The 23,418-nt window shown below is 40.8% G+C and overlaps 1 protein-coding gene across 4 annotated transcripts in view; it reads left to right on the plus strand.

The window, feature by feature from the left end:
- The window catches only part of qkia (QKI, KH domain containing, RNA binding a), a 75,077-nt gene extending 53,473 nt beyond the window's left edge, over positions 1-21,604 (plus strand). Inside the window, exons 5-8 of one of the 4 annotated variants that reach the window (XM_029461049.1) lie at positions 10,028-10,115; positions 11,544-11,978; positions 14,008-14,082; positions 15,315-21,604. In XM_029461049.1, coding sequence (XP_029316909.1) covers positions 10,028-10,115; positions 11,544-11,978; positions 14,008-14,082; positions 15,315-15,331 — 615 coding nt within the window. In that variant the 3' untranslated portion in view covers positions 15,332-21,604. Of the gene's footprint in view, positions 1-10,027; positions 10,116-10,308; positions 10,523-11,543; positions 11,979-14,007; positions 14,884-15,314 lie in introns of those variants that run through there. The other 3 variants (XM_029461051.1, XM_029461050.1, XM_029461048.1) reach the window with 3 other exon arrangements.
- The last annotated feature ends 1,814 nt before the right edge of the window (positions 21,605-23,418 follow it).

Here is a 23,418-nt window from a genome sequence, read left to right on the forward strand (position 1 = left end):
TACCATATATGGATGTATTTTTAATCCATCAAATTCTTAACCATGATTGATCGATCAACAATTAATCACTTAAACAGACACACATTAAGTCTGACTGTTGAACAAGTTGAACCAAGTCACTTATTTTTGGTGGTAGCTTTGTGTGCTCAGGTTTGAATACGTGTCATCCATTATCCTGAACCAAACCTCAGCTTCATCACGCTGCATTTAGCACTTTCTCCTTTACACTCTCTTGAGTTCTTACTTTCCTTATTCCTGCTTGAAACATCCTCCCGTTCCATATCCATCTTTTTCATTGCGTCCCTCTAAGGGGAATTAGTCTTGTTTCTTTTCTCGTCTCATTCATTTAGATTTTTAAGTTGGCCAAGATCCCCAGTGACGGTGCATTCTATGTACACAGGCCCTCTGCACCACTTACAAAATTGCTTTACCCACTTGTACTGTTCTTTTTTTAATTTCAGTTTGCATACATGCACATCCACTTTGGTCCCTAACCACCCAGGTCCCTTACCTCATTGTAAAATAACCTGCTTCCTAATCCACTAGGTTGTTTTTGGCTCCTCTGGGTTTTTTGTCAAGTGTCCTCATACCGTGTGCAGGAAGAGGAGGCGGATAACGAGGCAGGCAGAGAATCCTGCCCTGGTCCTCCAGTGGCAACGAGAGGGACCCTGCAGGCCCCAGGCCAATCTTTCTGCCTCTCTTTGAAGGTCTCCTTAATCCCTTTTAGAGAGAGGCAAGGAAATGCAGATGTGTGTGGATGTTTTCATGTGTGCATATGCCTGAGGGTCGATTGTAGGGGAACTGCGGTTAGAACCATTGGACCTCTTTGCATCTCCAAAGGTTCAACTGGTGATTGAGACTTGTGCACATTGCCTCTCTGCCACTCTGCTCCTTTGTCCCTCTCACATATTCCCCTTTATACATTGTCCACCCACAGTAGTTACTGAACTTCCCCAGAGGCATTACCAGGGCCAAGCTTCAACATCTGCGAAGTGGGAACACACACACACACACACACACACACACACACACACACACACACACACACACACACACACACACACACACACACTGCTTTCATCTCTGCCTCTCCAGCGACTGTGTGCCCCAGTGTCTAGGCAGGAAAATAGGATTGTGTTGAGCTCAGCGTTTAGAGAGCCCAAAGGCCGCCCGTCAAATTCAGCTCCTACAGTCTGTAATGCCTCGCTTTGCCAGCCGTCGCTCAAGTCATTTCAAAGGCCATTCTCTCAGTCCCACTAGCCAACTCCGGACTGATGGCTTTCTTTGCCTCCTCCACGGTGTCTTTTTTTTTTCCTTTTCTTTTTTATCCCACTTGGGTTCATTTGGTTTGTTTATCACAGTCCCCTTCTTTTCTCTTTTTCTTTCACACTGTTATTGTTTGTTAACAGGGATGTTTGCAATACTTCACTTGCTGTTTACTATGCTGACTGGTTTTCCCATGGTGGAACTTGGGATTTTTCTTTTTTTTAGTGGGGCACAAAAAAAACTAAAACCAAAACATTTATTTTTTCCTCTTCTAAAAGCCCTGTTGAAATTCCAATGTTTCTCTGACAGTGAAAGAATGCAACCTCTATAAAAAAACATCATACAAAGACAATGGAATATATTTTTCAGCAATGCATTGGAGGGAACTGATTTGACCTTCAAGCTTAATCAAAGATGCAAATCATCAAACCTTATCGGAGTGCAAGACATATTTTTGCAGTGTAGAGAAGATTCAGTTTCATGTGAATGAATTGTACTCCCAGATCTGTCACACCAGATCATCCTTGCATGCGAGTAAGTAAAGGAAGCATGGATGTTGTTTTTGTTCATGTTGCATGGAGCCAGAAAAGCTGAGAACAACCGAAGAAGGTGTCTCAAAGTCACAAGTTACAGTAATGCTGTTCATGGGCTGACTGATTGTGCCCAGGTAGATCCATCCAAAGGATTCCAAGTTTGAATCCCCGTCTTGCAGGAGGGGCTTGGATCCATGTTTTAGAAGTCAGGATCTCTGAATGATGCAAATCCCTTAGCAGTATTTAAAGCTCCCAAATCATCCCTGGCCAAATCCCTTCAAGATATTCCCTGCTCGATTGGATGGTATTAAAGGATCGCAGCGACAGAACAATACACCGTCTGGCAGCCTGGTGGAATGAGGGGACGAGGGGAAAAGCGGAAGGCGAAAAGGAATAGAAGTGGATGAATAAGGTAGAAAACTGAGGGTGCAAATTGAGGATATGGGCTGGGTGGACTGGGGAAAGAGAGGGCACTTTGTTGGTATTCAGGGAACAGATGATGAGAAAAAGTAACAGGAAAAACAGACAGCTGTTTGTTGGGCTGTGCAACATGGTGTGACTGAATGATCCCTCCTGCTCTTAGTCTGTAACATCATCTATTTGTTAAAGCCGGTGCAGGCCAACAAGCTTTAATAATATATCTAAATCTTCTTGTTAAATCTGTATATATTTTTCTAGGTTATTTATATGAAGTTTAATCCGCTCTTAATGCTATTATGTTACATGAAGTACCAGCCCAGTTTCTGAGGATAAACAAGATCACTCAGAATTTCTGCACAGCTTTTCCCCTTGTACTGTTGGAAATGCTTTTGATGGGAGAGAAAAACAGATATATTTTTTCTTTCAGTTTCAGAGAGTACAGTGAGCTGGTAGAAAAACATATTTTCTAGTCCTCTCTTTTTCCTCTCCTGTCTGTGGCACCGAGTATATGTATGTGTGTGTCAGTTGATATTGATGGGACTAGCATAGAGAACCAAGGCCGCCCACTTCACTCCTTTCAGCACAATAATAGGCTGTTATAAGCTCCATAGATCAGGAGCCAATGCCAGTGCCCAGATTGAGTCTGCCACCCATACTTACTTTGCATGTTAGGGATAACCTCAGCAGAAACTGTCAGAGTAAACTAGGCCTTACCATTTAAATGAATACTTCTCTGCAACTCATAGTAGCACCCTGAGCACCCACCAACGCTACATCAAACCGCACGCGTTTACTCAAAGGCCTTGGCACTTAGGAGCTTTGTTATGATGCCGAAAGTCAAGTATTAACAGAAGAGTTAGTTCCTGACTTTTTAATGTGCCACTTTCAACTGTACCTCAGTAAACTGTGTGATTGACAGTAATGGGGCGGAGTAGCCGTGATGAGTTTGTAATAATCTGACTGGAGTCAGGTTCACTTCTATGCTAATGAGCTAGTGTGTTGGTGGTTTAGCATGACTAATGGCGCCCGTCACTAACGGAGCTGTCTGGGAGTGAGGAAAGGAGTAAAGAAAAAATAAAGAGGCTTTGCTGGAGAGTTGTGAAGGTATAAGACAGTCGGAGAGGAGAGTTGCAGGAGATTGCGTTGTTATTCTTTGGGGGAAAGGAAAATGCAGTTGAGGCCTGATTCCCTTGGCAGATACGTTCACAAAAGCTGAGGAGCAAAGCAGAAGAATTTTTTTTGCCTTTGAACGCGCAGCAGTTAAGAAAGGACATGCAGCACTTACTCCAGCACACTCTTTAAAGGTGCTTTTTATGAAAGGAAAAAGGTTACCTTTGTGTAGCTTTTAGTTTTTTCTCCTGTAGTTGATTTATACATTGTCTTATTTATTTAAAAATGAAAAAGGGTTTAATTTGTTGTGTGTTGTATACATGTTGTTTTTACTTCTTGTTTAGTATTTGATTGAGGGATGGTTTTCCATGAGAAAGAAAAAGGTGCGTGTGTGTAGCCATATATGTATTCTTGCTGGAGTAGTCTTTGATTCATAGTCTTGTTAATGAAAACAATCAGGTTTACTGCACATGTTTTAATTTCTTACCCCAATCCAACTTCCAAGTTTGCTTTAGTTGACTTGAATTGATTAAACTTTCTTGTCACTTATTTATTTAGTGCAGAGATGTTTTAAAGCTTGCTACAAGTACTCATTCCTTCCTTTCTCTAACCCTACGCTTCTGGAGAGTGTGGAATTGTTGATAAGTCGTCTTGGCAGCGTGGCTAGAGTAATCATTTTCCTCCAGATGTTAGAGTTTGGGAAGGAACCAAAAGGGATGCGAGCGAGGGAGGGGAACGGGAGAAAAACCAGCTGCAGCCACTACCAGTTCCATCCTTCTACATGAAGTCATCTACTCCTCCCTCCCCGAGGCTCCCAATACCACCTCCTCCACTCTGCAGAATATTTTTCTCCCTCCCCTCTCATTCTCTGTTCTTCACATTTTGCCTTTCTCTGTATCCCAGGAGGCTGCCAGGGCAGGCTGTGTTTACTGCTGAGGTAATTGGAGTAGTTTGGAGAGAGCCTGACCCTGGCCCTGCTAAGGCCTAAGATGTATGTGCGATTGTGTGTGTGTGTGTGTGTGTGTGTGTGTGTGTGTGTGTGTGTACACACACATGTGTGCATACGCCTGTTTGTGATGACTGGCAGTGAGGCCAGGGAAGGAAAGCAGGCCTTAGCCAGTGTCAGCCCACTAGGGAACAGACAAATTGGTTTTCACTAGGCTGTCTGTCTTTTCTTGTCTCATATTCTCAAGCGATCCCTTTCTTCTTCCCGCATATCTCTCTATCTCTCCACCAACTCAAAGACAATCATTCACGCTTTCTCTTGTACTTGCTCTGCAGAGCTTTTTCTTCTCCTGGTAATCTTTTGTTCCACCTCTCTTTCTATCTCTCCCTCTGCTCATCATTTCATCTCTCCGAGCTGAGCTGTTAGCTGAGCTGCATAGATGGTGGCTCTTGCCAGATATGAGCAAAAACTCCCCCTCACTTGCAGCCATAGACATGAGCAAATTCATCCAACCTAATCCAGGCGCCTGTTGTGTTTATCTGTGGGTGAGATGGATGGGAAAGGGCCTGGAGTCTGGCTGCTGGGGAGAGTGAGGGTGCAGCCCTATAAACACTGGGTACATCCCAAGTCTATTATTTGATATTTCCTCGCTTGAACTGTAAGTTGTTCTGGTGCGGCATCTGGAAGCCCGTCTCAAAGCTCTTATTTCTGCTCGGAGGAGTGAGGAGCGATTATAATAAGAGCAGCCCTTCACGGAAGTCTTTTACCAGCCGGCACGCCCCCTTATTGGATATTGGTTATTGATTGGATGCTGCAACCTGATCGGATACATTTCAACATCACTGGAGTTTCATACCAGAGTGAAGACAGATAACAGATTTAACTCAAGTGTATCAATACAAATTTGAGTGTGTTATTTGTTTTCTGAGTTAAAAATCTGTTAATTGTAGATTTAAACAACAAAACAGACCACAAACTACTTTCTTAATTTATTAAGTGTTTTGTTTTTATGCTCTGTCATTTCTTCCATTAACTCTTATTATGGATGAAATTTAATTCAGAGATATGAGTAGGATTTATCGTCATTTCCATTCAGTCAAATGCGAGGCTGTGTCAAGTTTGATATGAATTACGTATTTTCCCTGAAACATTAAGCCCACTAAAAAATGCCCAGTATTCAAAAGACACCATGATCATATTCTGGGTTTTCAAAAAATGAGTTCACAATCAGAATATCAATAAATATTTATGCAAATAATATAAATGCATTCTCCCCGTATTAAAAAATCTGTGTCTCTAAGCAGGATGCAGGTTGTTATTCATGTGACAGGTACCAGGCTGCTGCGGCTCTGGCAGTGATACTTGTGTGCCTTTTTATTCGTCTTAGTATCGTGCACGTGTGCAGAGATAAAGTCTGTAAAATGTATGTACTGCTGTAAAAGCTGGCCTTAAAAACGGACATTGCTTCATGTGACTCTTCAGAGGAAAGGAGTCTCATTTCTCTAAAAACACATTTCCTCGTTTCCTTTCTCCTCACACGGCTTCCTTGCATCTCGCGCAAGGAAAATTCGCAAGTGAGGTAAACTATGATTCTCTCACTCATCTGTTTCTTAATTCAATCCACATGCACATACAGTATAAAGCATTGACCATAAGCTCTAATATCTTTTAACATTTGGCACTAGCTACAGTTTATTTTTCATCAACATGAACACAAGCTCTGATCACAAAAGGGTGCAACATGACAGTGAATTAGCATGCATCTAGTGACCTCATCGCAGGGTTGTCAGGTAGTGGCAGTGGGACACGGCTCACCTACTTTAGCTCATCGCACTCCCGTCTCCCTGTTCCTCCCTCCTGCTCCTCTTCCCTCCTTCCCTCATCCCTCTGTCTTGCTCCTCCCTGATAGCTTTTACCGCTCTGCTGATTTCACAAATAGGCCTCATTGATTGAATCTGATTCTTGTAGATAGAGCAGCTTTATTGAGTGGCTTTTCCGCTGATTGACAGGAGTGTGGGTGTGTTTGCTACGCACATGCATGTGTGCATGTTAGGGATAATAAAAGAAAACTTCCTTTCCTCGTCCCTCCTATTGTATAATCCGGCATCTTTTCCTCTCCCGGGAATTCCAGCAGACAGATCATCACAGACTGACACATGCACCATGCTTACCCACACGGTCCTAGTGATGGCTGCGTCTGAGTGCATGTTTTATTATGGGTGGTGCATTCTGACTGAGGAGTCGGGGAATTGTGGCGACACCTTGAGCTAAGCAACATTAAAGTGTTAACTGCTCTCTGCCGCTGTTCATCAAACATTCATTTAAGCTGTGCTTCTGCTGTAGGAAGCTGGCCCATTCCACCCAGGGCTACATATCTGAAGTCAGTTCAAGTCCACTCTGGCTGTGTCACCAGCAATATCTTTTGGTTTCTCCTGATCTGCAGCCATTTTGAATTCCCCATCTTACTTGTTGTGCAGCTTAAACTATGTTGCTAACAGTGCCAACACTTCCCAAACATCCACAGAGTACCGCAGACAACAGAGAAAAGTAGGGTAATTTTGCAGTAAGGAATTTGTCTTTTGATGGGGGGGAAAATGTGCTGGTTTCACATGTAAACGAGAAACGATCTGTCAGGGTTTGGGAGTTTTAGCTAACAAACTGCTTGTGAGAAGATGGAGCTTTATCATCCGCACTCCACTGGGGATACACACATTTCACACACAGCAGCGCACACCTCATCCTAGCAGCAGCATCTGTGCTCTTCCCCTCTCGCTGCCCTCTATTTTGTGTCTCTCGCCTCTCAACAGGCAGTGTGCCACCTATGCGGAGTTGGATGGATGGTGGCATCCTCTTGCCCCGTGCCCATTTAACCCCCACAACCCTGCAGATCCATCATCATACAACACACACAACACTCACACAAACGAGCAGCCCTAAAACTCATATCCCAGCTTGCAGTTGTCCTGAGTGTCAGCCTTCTGCAGAGCTACCCCTTTTAAAACTCCCTCATACATTCAGTCTGGTGAGAGACCAACCCCCAAATGTGCTCATTATCTTTGTCTAATTTTAAAAGGTTAGTCTTGTCACAAAGTATTTAAGTGTAGCCACAAAGACACCAAGAATATGCAGTTCTTTAGTTTGCACTCGTACTGCAGGGATACCTTTGTCATGAGGGCTTCCTGCGTTTGATTCGAGATGAACAACGAAGGAGCCATTTAAATTAGTGTTGGGAGAAGGCCGGCCTGTGTGTTAGGGAAAGATAGCTTGCAAAGAATGGCTTGAGCACAATGAATATTGTTTATAGAGCTCTCCATACAGAAACAATAAAAAGACAAACGCAAATGTTTGATTTATTGTTGCCACAAAAAAAAAAAAGCTAATTCAGCCCCCTCTTATGATTTGCATCTGGTGAAAATGTGTTCTTTATTTTGTCTAGTCGTTTTCTTTTTCCTTCCCTCAATTTTCAGTTTTGTCTAGAAAGTCTGCTTGGCCCACTTCCAAAGAACTGACCGTTTTTGTGATACACACACACACACACACACACACACACACACACACACACACACACACACACACACACACACACACACAGAAAGACAAAAGAAGAAAACGGCTGTTTTGAATCGCGGAAGCAAAGTGTAGCAGACCTTTTTTTTGGTCCAAGTTGTAAATGTCAAGATCTGATTTAATTTGTGATGTAAATAACTAAGGATGTACACAGAGAAAAGTAAGTAACAGAGAGATTGGATTGAATAATATTTACTCTGCTCTCTTTTAGGTTTGACACGCAGCTATTTCAGAGCTTGTTCATTCATGTGTACACGTGTTTACATACTAGAGATTGCAGCATCTAATTAGCTGTGATTTTGTCTCTCCATTGAGTAGGGTTTACTAGCCAATATTAGCCATGCTAGCCATTGACCTGGGCCATGTTCAATTAGCCTAGTCTGGTTATCATTGTTGACACTTTGTGTCAAGTGGTTCTCTCGGCACCTCCAAGGCTGTTAATGAAAGAACGGCTTGGCAACTATTTAAGAGCTACTTGGGTGTGTTTGCGTGGTTTTATGTTTTGGAAAATTGTGTAAAAATAAAAAATGTCATACTTAATGTGTTAATTAGGATAACTGAAGTTTAGGGTTTAATTTAATATAAAGTACTCTGTTCACAGTTGAACATTACCAAATTATTTTGAACAGAATGAATAATGAATTGATGATTAGATTGCAAACTTGTGAACACTTTTCAGCTCTGTGATGCACATCATCAATCATCGATAACTACAAGTAATTGAATCGTGTACATTGCATCACTAGTGTTTGCATTACTAGCTTTTTGTCTGTCTTTGCAGGGAAAAGTGTTGTAGCTTGGGAAGAAATGTGACATTTTGTGCTTCAAGACTTCCCCATTAAAAGAAAAGAGAGGTAGCGAGGGAGAGAAAGCAGTACAGAGAATTTCCGCGCTTCATTAATTGGCAGCTCTGTGGTACACTAAACATTGCACAGACACACACACACACGCACACACACCGCTGAATACTGTGACTGCTCTGAAGCCACTGCCTTATATTTAGTCAAGGGAGACCAGCCTCTGTCACTTTTTCTCTTGCTTAACCTCGCTCTTTCTCTTCCTCTCTCTGTGGCCGTGTTGAAGAGGAGTCTCATGGGAGGGCTTAACTCTGAGCCCTCATTCTTTTTGCCTTTCTTTCTCTCTCCCCTTACATGTCTTTCTTTCCTTATCATCCTCTGAATAGAGCTGCATATTGTTGTTAAACTTGGTCCAGGAGACATACTGTGTGCAGAGATAGAATAGAGAAACGGAGGAGTTCAGTATCTGCCTTCCTGCTTTTATTACTACCAACAGGCTGGTCGGCTTTTCTCATTGTGTTCACGTGCAGATGCACAATATATGTGCAATAAGCACCTTTTCCTTTTATTTGAGAGTTTAAATGATGAAGAAGCATTGCAATTCTGCAGCAAAAGGCACGTAAATCAATAGTTCGCTAAAGGTGGAACCGAGGTCAGCAAGGCTTCACGTGCCCGTCTTTGCACCCTTCAGTTTGGAGAGTCATTTACAGGGCCTGCTTAAATAATGGTGTACAACCTGGAAAATCACAGGGGCTTTTGTGTTGTCATGGTTATTGAGTGTTCGGTAGCTTCAGGGGAAATGGAGTTTGGGGGTGGAGATGCAGAAAGAAAAGGGGGAGGAATGGATGGGTGGGAGGAAGGGTGCTATCTTAATTGCTTTCCGTGAATAATTTCAGTCCCCTAATTTGCCGATAATGACAGTGGCTGCGGCTTTTGTATTTATTTATCCAAACATTAATTGACAGGACTGACATTAGCCAGGCCGGTTATTGCGAATTTGATTGCGCACAAGGGAGCAAAGAAAATTACAGTAATTATCATTCTGATATGGATTATGAATATGCATTCCCACACTTAATGTGTCTGTCAGAATTTTGGTAACAACAAGGTCCTCTGCCACGACAACAGCACTTTAGCTTATCTCCATCTCTGTTTCCCTAAACCCAATTCAACCGTTGCTTGTGGAGAACAGATGACATGTATTGTCTAAATGATTTAGATGCCCCACTGTAGCTCTCTAACAACACCCGGCCATGTAGTTTGGTGAAATGGTCGTCATGTGGCTTGTTTCAATTGGTCTATAAAGGGGCCTCAGGCTTGTAGAATTAATTGGAATTAGTGTGTGGTGTGTAATTGTGAATGGACATTAAAGTTTCTGTTTTTCACAGGCGGAGGGAGAAGACAATTTGAAGAAGATGCAGCTGATGGAGCTAGCCATTCTCAATGGGACATACAGGGACAACAACATCAAAACACGTAAGTGAGCCTCCATTGGCAAACATGCATATATTTTCAATATACACAACTAATCTTTTCACTGCATTGACCATACATAGTTATTATATATTATATTGTCTGTAGTTCTCATGAACTAATACTGTTAACTCATTAAAATGAATGTTTAGTCAGACCTGTGTACATGCATCATATTCTCTGTGACCACAAGCAGACCTCTTCTCTCTCAAGCTCTCCAAACAATTCATGTTTACCCACCCAACCATGAGTAGGACAACTTCCTTTCTGTTCTACACTGTATTTCTTTCCTCTTCATCCATTCCTCCATCCATCCTACCCCCTGCAATCCAGATGCCATCGCTCTGTATCACTTGCTCTTGGCGGACTCTTTCAGCACATTGTTGTATTCCACCTGCTCAACGCTGCATGTCAGTCACTAGCTCGCACATCTACAGTGTATGCTTCTTAATCACCTATTTTTAAATGCATAATCACATCTCTGATTTGGATATAATAAATCATTAAAAGCCCAAACATTTTCTTTATATAGCATATATAGCATATATGTGTGCATTTACCCTATGGACATTTTGTTACGCTATTAATTATTATCCAAACATCAAAAACTGGGTTGTTCTATATTATACTTGGGCGAAAATGTATGAAATGAAACTAGAGGTGATTAATTTCACTGTTTAATTTTCCTAATTTAACATCTGCTAAAATGTTAACCATGATGAACTGGCCCACCATCTAACCATTGTTACCATAGCGCTTGATTAAATTGCCCTGCCTTTGGGGAAGCTTTTGTGACACGGCACACGCTGATGCAGAACCACTTGAAAAATTATTTTTGTGTGTTCATTGTGTACGTTATCCAACTTAAATGGACTGCTAACTATGTGGGAGATCAACATTTTTTAAGTTTCAACAACTGAAATGTATCAGGGTCCCATCCTCAGTGATGGGTGTCTAGTGAAACCTGCTCTCCATTGAGTGTTTCTCCTCTACATATAGTCAACAGCTCTGTTTCTGTTGGCATGTGTGTTGTATGTCACCTATGCCATTTCCAGTAGATGAATGTATAGCTGCCATGGTGATTTGTATGCTTTGAATGTATTGGGATGACCGCAGCATTTTGTGCTTCATATGTTTTGGTGTGAGGGGCATTTTATTATTTTGTTTGGCTATGTTGACTTTTCCTTTGCAACAGATTGTGGCTTTTGTGGTTCACCACCATGACCATTGCATGGACTAATTTTCCCTTTTGCTCCCCTCCTCTCCCCTCTACCTGCCATTTCCCGTTCCCTCTTCTTTTTCCTCCTTTTGTATTTCCTTCACCTTTCACTGTTCATCTGTGATTATGATCAACCACACTACACCTTTATCTCTTGTCCTCTTTCTTTCTTTCTTTTCTATTCCTGTCCTTCACTCTCTTGCTTATGGCAGCCACCCTTGCATTCTCTCTTGCAGCGGCAGCAGCGGCCGCTCAGGGCCAACGTCTCATAACGACCCCCTCAGGTCAGGTGTTGCCTGCCCAGGCACTCCGGCCCCAAACACCAGGTGGGGGCCAGATCATGAACCTCATCCGGCCCTCTCAGATGGCTGCCATGCTGCCCAATGGCACCCCCACCCTGGTGCCTCCCTCACAGGATGGTGGGCTTATCTACACCACCCCTTATGATTACCCTTATGCCCTGGCACCCACCTCCCTGCTGGAGTACCCCATCGATCACAGTGGGGTTCTAGGTAAGAGAGCCTGGGCAAGCATGGGTCCAGTAGGTACAGCCAGCTTTGGCCAGCCTGGACACGAGGCCAGCTTGTTTTACCCTGGTGGGGTGCTGGAAGCGGCTGCCATGAGCCACAATCAGGACTTGTTGAAAGGTAAATATATCGTGTCCACCTGAGGATCAAAAACAGACAAACTCACAGAGTGGATGTGCTGGTGAAGCTCTTGGTAATGAGATGATCAGCTATGTGGCTTATATGGACACTGTATTAAAAAGGCAAATGGGGGACAAAAAGGTCAGGCTCTTGGAAAGTTATCTTTATAATTTAGACTGAGGTTACATCACTGTTTTTAATTACTCTCTCTCCAAACAATTATGCTCTCAGGTTTACATAGCCTCTTTTCTGCAAGGTTCATGTAGGAGGACTTGCCTCAGTGTGAAATGAGGCATGCAGACAGAAACACACTCACATACACGCAGCCTGCTCTCTAACCCTTTCATGCACTGGCCTCGAGGCATATTCAGTCTGGCGGCAGATCCCCTTGGATTTCTGCAGCTTTTGAAATTATTTCTCTGTGCTGTTCACTGCAGGCAGGCCTTGATGCCTGTAGATAGTTCCTCTCTCACTCCCACTGGTGATGTTCATTAAATTCCCCTAGTCTTCCCTTTTTTCTTCTCCTTCCCCTCTCTCCATTGTCTTAGCTTCACCCCTGTTGAACTTGAGCTCTGTGCTGTTACCTGACGCTCCCCTTAGTTTCAGTGTCAGGAGTACAGTTCAATATTAGGGTCTATATATTATATTAATTCTCATTGGTGCTTTAAGCTCAACATATCTGCTACCAAAGAGATAACTGGACATCTATTTATAAAATAGAGTCTAAGATGAAAGTTGTATTGAGGCTGTAGTTAACAAAAGCAAAACTGCTTCTCATGTTAAGACAGAAGAGGCTGTCAGTTGCTTGCCAGCTTTAATTTGACACAACTCCTCTAATGTTGTCCAAGGCATCATCTGGCAGCAGCAGACACGAGCGTGATTTTAGCTGACCTGTGAATTTGACGTGCCTCTGGGAGTCGTGTAAAACAGACAGGGGCAGCCAACTGGCTTTTCTCTCTTTAACTTGCAGGGTTACACCAGCTTAGTGCATTTTATTTACTCACACTATCGATTGGTGCCTTCAGCAACACAGGGCCCTATGGAACACACTCGCTCATACCCACACACACACGCACACACACACTCATGCACTCGGCTGCCTGCGCTACTGTATCTAGCCACCATTGGCTTCTCTGAGAATAAAGAAATGTCAGGCCATCTGCTTCTTCAGAGGAGTGTAGGTGGCTGCGTAGTTATCAGCCAAGGCTCGCTCTTAACTTGACAATGCTAAAACCAAATCCTTGTTGGTTTTTATAACTTTTTTTCCCAATGTCCCCCTCTTCCTCTCAGAGGGCTTGATTTATTTTCTTGAATCCAGTTTGATCACATTTGTGTAGCACTTGAACATACAGTGACACACAAACAGTGTGTGTGTCATACACACGAGGCAGTGTCAAGCACTGCGGTAGGAAGAAATCAGTTGTGACAAATATAAGAGGAAAATGACAGCCTCTGCCTCCAGTGAACAGATTGAGCTGGAGAGAAATGGTGAAAGAGGGAAAGAGGAGATGAAAGAGAGAGGGAGAGGCAGGTGGTGTCTGGCACTATTCAATTACCATCAGAGCTGTATTGGATTCCCCCACCTTTCAAAATAAAGAGACAAATTTCTCTCAATCCCCCTCTGGATCCCAGAGGAAGAATCACATTATTTTTCCAGACAGCCCAGGAGCCTGTACCCTTTGCCTGCCCCCTTTTCAAAGAGTCCTCTATATAACTCTGAGCACTGTGGAATTTTATTACTTAAGTTATGCATTTTTAAATACCAAGTAAAACTCCAAAAAGCGTATTCTTTTTTTTTTTTTCTACTGCATTTTCTACAAGTAAAAAATAAATAAAAATAGAAGCTCTGTGTGGCGTGTGTGAATATGTACTATAATCTGTATTATGTTGCTATTCTGTGTATTGTTGTATTATCCAAGCATTATAATGATAATGGTTAAAAATGTGAATGTTATTACTGTAAAAAATGACTGTTTTTCCCCTGCTCAAAGTGAATGGTTTCTAACCTTGTGGACCTGTTACGATCTAGGTGCAATGGCTACTAAAGTGAGACGGCATGACACGCGGGTCCATCCTTACCAAAGGATTGTGACCGCTGACAGAGGTCAGTTTAGTCTCCTAGCTACACTCTGCTATTGATTGATGAATTTCAATGATTATTATGCCTATTATGCCTCAAATGCCTTAGTTGGGAATTTGTATATCGTCTGTATTGTATTTTGTTTTCCTTTCCCCCCACCACCTTTCCTACCCCATACATCCACTCACCAGCTAAATGGTTGACTGTGGTCTGCACATTGTGTTTACATTTAGTACTTAACATATACAGTATATGTAGATGGTGTATATGTCAAAGCTCAGGCAAAAGTGATCTGGAAAAGCTTTTGGTTTCTGCAGCTGTGACGCCAGGACAGGTAGTATTCTGCAGGCAGTGTTGAAGGTGTATAATGACATTCCTCTGAGATTAGAGCCTAAAATGGGGCAGGCTTGTTCCCATACAAGATTTATCTCCACGGCTCATAAGGAGCAAAACAAAAGGAGAAACATTTCTATAATGTATCTGAGAGAGCTGGTAGGCAGAAGACAAGTAGCCTTGCTGCTACCGCGCACCATTTCACCTTGAAATTTAAATTTATTTTGCATTTTATTTTTCTATGGAAGATAGACACGCACAGACATAAGCTGAGGTAGCTTGCATTCTCTCCAGTGCATTGCAAAAAGATAGCAAAGCTAAAACACATTTCAAAATTTCAGTTGTACATGAGGTACTGTCATTTTATATTTGAGCATTTTATATCAAATGTATTTATGGTTCTTGTGTATATTTATATTATATCAAAATATACTGCTAAATAAAGAGAAAGAATCGTGAAAACATCGATTCATCTATTCATTGCACATTTAACACTAGTCACAGTTATTCCTCACATAACATTAGTGAGCCTCCTCACCACTAATCACACTGTTTGTAACTTGCACTCCCACTTGGAAGACACTAAAACACTAGATTTTTGTTCTTATTTTGTTTGTCTGTTCGACCTCTCTTTGCTTCTGTTTTGATTTTGGGGGGCAATGTGCGCTTAAATTAAACCGCTAAGCTTCCTGATTCAGGGTGGGGGCTTAGTAGTTGGGATCATGACGTGACAACGTCATGATTATAATGAGATTAGCTGGGTTCATCTCACATTGGCATGGGAATTAGGAGCAGGGGGGCGACATAAGAGATTGCATTCATTTTATTGTTAAAATGATGTCATTCCAGTCTCTTCTTGCTGACACTAATATCCTTTCTATCTTTTTTTTCTGTTTGTTTTGTTTTTGTTTCTAACCACCTAGCCGCCACCGGCAACTAACACATGACCTTCTGACCTCTGAACTCTTCACCCAATGACGAGCCGCCCCAAGCCTGCCTGCTGATCAGTTAACTGGTAATTGCCTTTTGCTAGCCTCTCGGACGCAAGTGAGAGAGAAAGAGAGAGAGAGAGAGGCGCCTGCCCGTACAGTTACCATAACACGTTCTGACAAAAAAATAGAAACCAACGCAGAATCTTCACAGAAACACAACAAAACCCAACAAAGTTGTGTAATATTCATTTTTTTCCCTATGTTCATTGAGTTCAATTCCCATTCTTTCTCTTTCTTTTTCTTCATGAATCATATACTGGGTGGATGTGTTTGTGGTATTACTCATAAATCTGCACTGAATTATATAGCAATAAAGACCCCCACCCCACCTGTCCACCCACCCTCCCTTTTAATCGCTCTAATTTGGTGACATCACTTGTATGAATCAAAGTTCAATGAATGCATCTATTTGACGCAAACCATTTGGTTACAGATTAATGACATCATCCCCTTCCCTCCAAAGAAAACCCTTAAAAGCCCCAGCCCTGTTCCAACACCCACCTATTAGCAGAGAAAAAGAAATGGAAGGAAAGAGAACATATACTCACATTAACTTGTTTAATTTCTGTCATTTTTCACATGTAGTGCAGTTGTTGAGCTCTAAAAATGTAATTATGAGCTGACACATTCTGGATGTGCCCCTCCAAACAACTTTCTGTCTGTTTTTAAAAAAGCATGGCTGAAATGATTGCAAAAAGAGCTTTTTATGATTTATGTGTTTTTTCTTCTGTCTTTTTGTTTTTGGCTGCAATTTTAAGTCATTTTCTTCACTTGATTTTGGTTTCTCTGTTGTCCATATTTGACTAATTAGCTTTGCTTAAATTGACTAGCCAAAATTAGGCAGGTGGTTTTCTCTGGAAAACAAAACACAATCTGATGTTTGAAGCAAACTGCAGAAACTAAGAAATGATGAAGGGCAAGATGGGAAGGTCACTTTTTGGGCTGATGGGTCTCTGTGTGTGTGTGTGTGTGTGTGTGTGCGTGTGTGTGTGTGTCTTTAATTAATACTACAATGAAAGTAGGGTGTGCTGAGGCTTCGGGGACATTGGAGCAGTGCTTTTTAGCTACTGACCATTGATACGCCCCCATCCACACTACATCCATTATACAGTGCCTGATGTATTTAGAAAAATATCTCAATGAGTTAGCTGAGCTGTGATTGAAAAGACAAAAAAAAAAAGTATTAAGTGTGCATATTTAGCCAAAGGGTTTTCCAATGAATTATATATCTGCAATTATGCATCTGTCTCACAGAGGGCTCTCTCTTGTGATTTTAGAGTGTGGAAGGGTGTGAATTTGTGGTGCCTGCCTTCAGCTGGAACAGACAGCCAGTCAGTTAGAAGAGTTTTGACCCATTAACGCTATTTTTTTTTCTGAGGAGGTGAACGCAGGCAATTAACACTAAATCAACACGCTACTCAATTACAGTACATTGCTAAGGGGAAGGGCACTTTGAAGTTTTGTACATAAATGCTTTTGTCATGAAGCTTCTATATTGAGTTGTTTCATCCGCCACATTGCCAAAAGAGTGTATTTTTTATTTTTGCATCTCAACATTTGGCCTTTATTTTTATTTCTTTTGTCTTTTTATTTCTAACCCCAGTCATCAGTTGGGACATAGGGGTAGCCATAATCTGAGCCTTCTTGCAAATAAGAAAATATATTTTTTGGTTTTGATTATTTTAGTGCTGAAACGTTTATTTTGAACACATGACGAACCCTCCAAAAGCGCATCCACAATGTGTCGCACCTCCCTGTGATCGTAGTGTAGCTCCTGAGCCCACAATCTTTTGTTCAACTCTCTCAAGAAAAAATAGGATGTGAAAGCCATGCCTGCCTGTTCAAATTGCTTTATACATACGTCTTATATATAAATATATATATATATATATATAAATATATATATATTTATTTATATATATATATATATATATACATATAAATATATAAAAATGTAGATATCTGTCATTGCATATACAAATACAGAAGAGAACAAAAATAGATAATTTTACAGGGTGCTGGAGAAAAGAAAAAAAGAAAAAAAATCTATTTTTGGCAATTTTAGCTTTTGATACTTTACTTGCAGTTACAAAATCTGAAAAAAATCTAATAAAAAAAAAAAAGTATAGGGGGAAAACAGAAAAATCGAGTGGGTGAGGGGAAAAAGTGCTGTTACTTGGATATGATTGGAAAAGAAGACGAAGACCAAAACCGTTGAAAAGTTAGCGAGAATCAGAACGAGAGAGACGCCTCAAAGAGAGTTTTAAAAGGATCAAATCAAAGTGCCTTATCAACAGTGGTTTCTGTTTTCTGAGTATTCCAGTTGTGTTCTATAATATCCAGCACCCACCAAGATGGCGCAGAGAGGAATGGCTAGTGTTACACGCTCTGAATAGTCGAGCAGGGTAGCTCCCACTTTGTCGTGGTGTTACCGAAGTTATTCTATGCAAAAAGAATAGCAGTCGTTATGACCAGCTAAAAATATGTGCCATGGTTTTGTCTTCCTGAAATTATTATTAATTTTCTTTTCCTTTACTTGATGGCCCTTTACTCTGCTGTATGTGCAGGATCTGTTCTCTTTTTATTTAGATTTTAATGATCATATGAAATATTGTCTTGATTTTTGGTGACTGTGACTAATTTCCTAGAACAAATTGAACTGCCAAGAGCAATGCAGTAGTCTGCCAGAACATGTTTTGATCATGAGTTGAGAAAAATACATAACGTTTAAGGTAATGGATAGGGAAAGGGGGAGTCATCCCCGCCGGCATTAAACCCATTTGTTTCAACGGCTGAAAACTGGAAGCATCCAGTCCATATCTCTCTGTGTCAGTTTGACAACAAACTATCAATACAATCACGAGATTCATAATGGACGAATGAAATGCTGGATAATGAAACAAGCAACTCTATTTCACAGCCAGATAGTTTTCAGTTATTGAAACAACTGACCGTTTAATGCTGGAAGGTTGAAGGAAAACAACTCACAACATAAAATTGAGGAATTCTTAGAACCCAATATTACCCATGGCAGTTTGTTTTTCTATTCATAGCTCTTCATCATGCTGTTACACCGAAAGGTCAATGAATTATTCTTTTTCAGTGTTATTATTTTAAATTGAAATGCAATATTAAAGTGGAGCAAGTGATGGCTATTCAGCATTTGACAGTATTAAAAAAAATTCCCTCTGCAATGTTACAACTTGCTGTGTCATTGTGAAAGGCTGGATAAGTCCATCAGGTGAAAGGTGAACTCTATACCGACCGTATTCTCTCTGGCCTGCCTACTACATGTATAATAATGTAATTAACAGCCATTGTTACAGGTTTATAATGTATTTTTCTAATCTCATTTTATATGTATATTAATCATGTTTCTGAGTGCTTTTTCTTTTTTTAAATGAAACCCACTGCAGCTTCCCCCCCCCCCCCCTAAACTGCCCCTCTCTTCCTCCCCCCTCCCCCTTCTCTTTTACATCTTGAAAACTGTCTCTTGTGGGGAGTGTTGCCTTTTCCCTGTTATATTTGGTTTTGTTTTCTTGCCAATTCCCAGCTTGTTTAACTCATTAGCTACTTTATTAGTTTCTTGTCATAAGTATTTTTACATGCTTGCATTTAGTTTTCATGGTGTATGCTGTTATTTTTCTTATTAACCTCTTGGCATTTATTTTAATAAAACATTCTTAGTAAGAATTTTACTAACTTGCTGATATTTTGTCTTGTGTTTTTAACCAGTTTCATGAATGTATTACCTTGGTCTGGTTCACGGACTAACACAATTAAAACTGGTGTCTGGCCACCACTCACACTGACTAGACACTACCGACACTGACCGCACTACATAAACACACACACACACACACACATTAGTCAACTGTGCACATATGCTCTACATACACATGCGCACACAACCTAACTGGAAACTGCACGAGATGATAAGCGTCCCTCACTCCCGCTCACGCACTCTCACCTCCGTGCTGGAGAAATCTGCTGACACTCCTCATACTTGCCCTCCTCGCTCATTTCCAACACCGCTGCTGTGTCTCGTCGTCTCTGTGAGAAACAACTCTCTTGTTAGTTGTCCTGTCCTTCTGTGTCACTGACCCCGTGAGATGACAGGAAGTGTTGCAATGTCTGGGAGGGGGAGGGGGGCGTAGGTGTAAACTGCTCATTATTTGAGGTCACTGGTTAACCTTTGCAAAGCACACTCTGACTATAAGGTGATTGGTCTGTATACACTAAAAACTCAAATTTCCACCAGTGTCCTCTTTTTTTTTAACCATATTTTAGAGCAGGGCTAAACGTATTCTTAGAACAACACTGCGTATTAGTCAACTCATAAGGGTTAATTTTACTGTGAATTCTGTAGATAGCAGGACATCTCATGAGCACACTTTATAGATGTGTTATTTACAACAGACAAATTGATGAGTTGTGTGATCGCCTAAAGCTGTCGCCAGTCTTTTTATTTGTTATCTCCATTGCCTCCATGGCTTGTTATGCCTGGATAGCAGCATTATAGTTATCACCAGCTGTCGCCTGTTTGGTGAACACTTCTCCCCATTCAGCTTATTGATATAATGGCTAATACTGGGCCATTTGGGAGCATCCATAAAGCTTAGACACACACCAGTACACCGTGCCAATATGAAGTACTCTGGGATCTAAACAACCTTACTCTTCCTTCCAGTGTAAAATGCCAATATGGCTTTCAGCTAGCTAGCATTGTTTTCCGTCTGAAACACTGCCAGTGTGTGTTGTTCATTCTACCACTGTGTCAGTGCACTCGTCCCTGGGTTCATTCAGCTCTCTTGTCTCTATTCAGCTTTTTTTCCCCCCACTCCTCCACTAATTCAAGGTATTGACACTGACACACAAGCAAAAGATTAACTTCATTAATCCCTATTATTACTTTAACCCACTGAGTGATGCCTCCAGATTATTTTTCTTCTTTGTTTATTTCTCCTTTTTAAATCTGCACAACAAAAAACAACTTGGCCTTAACCGCTCTTCATGTCTCAGCAAGGAAAGAACAAGGATTAAAAGTGTCTTACATCAAACCTAACACTTCTATCCTCTTTGAAATTAACATTTTTTGTGTCTTTGATCTGAAAATGGGTGTTTTCCCCTAACATCTGCTTAAGCACCAGCAAGTAGAGACAAGATTGGATTACTGACAGCCAGTATGTAGGATTGCCCTTTAATGTTTTTGATTGGCTCCTCTGTACATTATGCAACTTGAGCTAAAAATCCGTCCATTAAATCCATCTATATAGTATTTATACTGTAACAAGCTTCGCCTTTTATATACTTTTCAGGCTCGCCTCAACCACCAAGCTGATAAAAATACGTTAAGTGGAGCACAATGTATTACAAATACTGCCTAAAATATCACATCTGTGAGTAAAGAAGTGCCTTTTTTTCCCTGCAATTTGGGAAATTATATATTTTTGTACTTTATCCTTCAAGTGCCTATTTTCTGTCTTTTATCTCGCCAAAAGCTTTTTTGTAGAGCACAAAAGAAACTGAACACGCTCGGCACAATGCTCTTTAAAATATCAACTGGGAAAGTTTGACCAAAAATTGGGAATTTGGTCTCGGATGTTTCCCGCCATTAAACTTTGGTTTAATGGATCCTGTGTTGAATTTGATCGCCTCTCAAATCTGTCGCAGGGCATTCAGAGCATTTATCTACTAACTACCTTTTCACCTGTCAATCTTTTATTTTTCTTCTGTTCTGTTTAACAAACATTCCTCCAATGAGTTAAACGGCAGGTTAACCAATCAGTATTGGTCTCAGCGATTTAGCACTCAGGTGGTTAAAGGGCAAATGCTACCAAAATACAGAATGATTTTTTTTTTTTTGCCCCACTGGATTTTTGTGTTTTTCTTTTTCTTTATTTTTTGACTGTGATAAGTATGCATAAAAAGTAATACTTTTTTTCCTCCTAAAATTATACTAGTATGGTATAAACTTGTAAGTTCCTCATCCATATAGCGGTGCACTAAACATCTGTGAGATTTTTTCTTTTTTTGTGGAGTTGTAAGTTATGTGAAGTAGCCTTTATTTTGTTTTGTGTTACCTTGTTTTTTATAGAGGGTTAGACTGAGAATTTTGAGTAGGGTGTAAAACATGTAATGCCAGTTTTTGTTGCTCACACCAAAAGAAAAAGGAAAAACAAATGTCATGTGTGCAATAAAGAACCATATTTACAAGCTTCCCTCTGACTGCTCTACCTGGACTGGTCCTTTGCTTCTGCGCTCATGCTTCTTTATCGGGGACATCATTTCTTTGGATTTGCTGTGACTTTGGGGCGTATAAAAGGTAGGTGCGCTGCATTAGCAGGAAATAAAATGTGAAAGTTCAACACTGAAAAAATAGCTCACGCCTAAGCTCTCAAAGTGAGATCAAGTCCTCTCCTGGATTTTAAGTGCGAGTGGTAAAATGTTGACGTTCTGCGAGGATCAAAGCAAAAGCTTTCTGTCTAGAGGTGGTATTCAGCGGTCAATTCCATTTCCAAGTCATTCTGGTCTCGAAACTAACTTTTAACGTCTTGGCTGAGGAAGAACTGGAACATACACGGTCAGTGTTTCACACCGGTCTGATCCGGTCAATGTATTTGCACCTCCGGCGAGCATGCATGACAGATGACAAGACTTAGTGTGACATCAGGTTAAAAGTTCACACCTCAGCTGCAAACTGAACGCTGACACTATTTAGAGACTGATCTATTTTTAATAAAGGCTGACGATACACAGTCATGTGTCTGCGTGTCTCTGCTGCACAGTGAACTCACCACAGAGGTCGACACTTAAAGTTGCACATCAAACTGAATTAGCTGTAACATGTACAGCAAGTCTATAAACAGCGATATCATCATCTTTAATTGTCATACATCCGACAAAACTTTTCTTATAGAAAGAGTTCCAACACTTGAGTTTTTCATAAAATGTATTTAAAATTCAAAGTCTCATGCCTCCACTAATATATTAAAATTCACAGACTCTGATGTTCTTCTTTTAACCTTGATATTTCCGCAGGAACAGATCTCAAGATGTACTTTAAACCGTGATACTTCCTGACTTCCTAATTTTAAGGACAATTGCTTAAAAATAAAATTGATTTCAAACTTAACGATGACACATAGATTCTCATTACTCTGTATCTGCACTTTGTGTTTACTCTTGGTGCAGCTCTACTGCTCCCAAATGAATCTATTGGATTTCTGTCACTCAGGTTCTATTAGCAGTTTGTTTAAATGAGGTCTAACAGGGAGTATTCTTTCTTCTTTGTTCATGTCGGGTCAATTAAAAGTATAAAACCTGAAATACTTCCTTATTTGGCGAAACAAATGCTCAATTTGTGGCAACGGACGTGATGGGTTTTAAAAAGGTTAGAAGACCATTATTTTAAAGAATTTAAAGGATACTGATATTGCTATTATTATTTTTACACAGTGGGATCCCCATATGAGGGAAAAATACACAATTTATATAAATAGTTGTGGTCAAAGTAGTAGATAAGTACCCGTATAGCATCCTGTCAATTAGACTTCTACACCTAACGTGTATATGTGAGCAGCTTAACTGTATCCGTTGTCATCTTTGTTTTAAGACTGAACATGTAAGCATAATCCCATTAACAGAATAACTAAAAGTATGCAGTTATACCTTAATATGGTTTGCATTCTGCACATATGCAAACGGCTGTTTCTATACTCAATCAGCTCATGGCAAACACATATGGAAAATCAAATTCATCAAAAACAAACACAGGAGTCGCCCTCCATGTTTCTTCTCCTATTTTGCATTGTCAGTGTAAGATGTTTTCTGCAGGCTACCGCACATCCTCCCAGACATTTACCCTAATTATCAAACACATCATGTCAACTCTGGGTTACTGAGGGAGTCAGGTGCATGTTAATGTAGCTGCAGAAGCAACAGAATTCTTAAACCTGCATTGAAAGTAATGACAACCTGAGTAATTATCACCCAGCTCAAACTGGCAAACTCTGCAGGAAAGAAGCCAAAGCGA

The sequence above is a fragment of the Cottoperca gobio genome, chromosome 22 (genome assembly GCF_900634415.1).
Source record: "Cottoperca gobio chromosome 22, fCotGob3.1, whole genome shotgun sequence".
Lineage (NCBI taxonomy): Eukaryota > Metazoa > Chordata > Actinopteri > Perciformes > Bovichtidae > Cottoperca > Cottoperca gobio.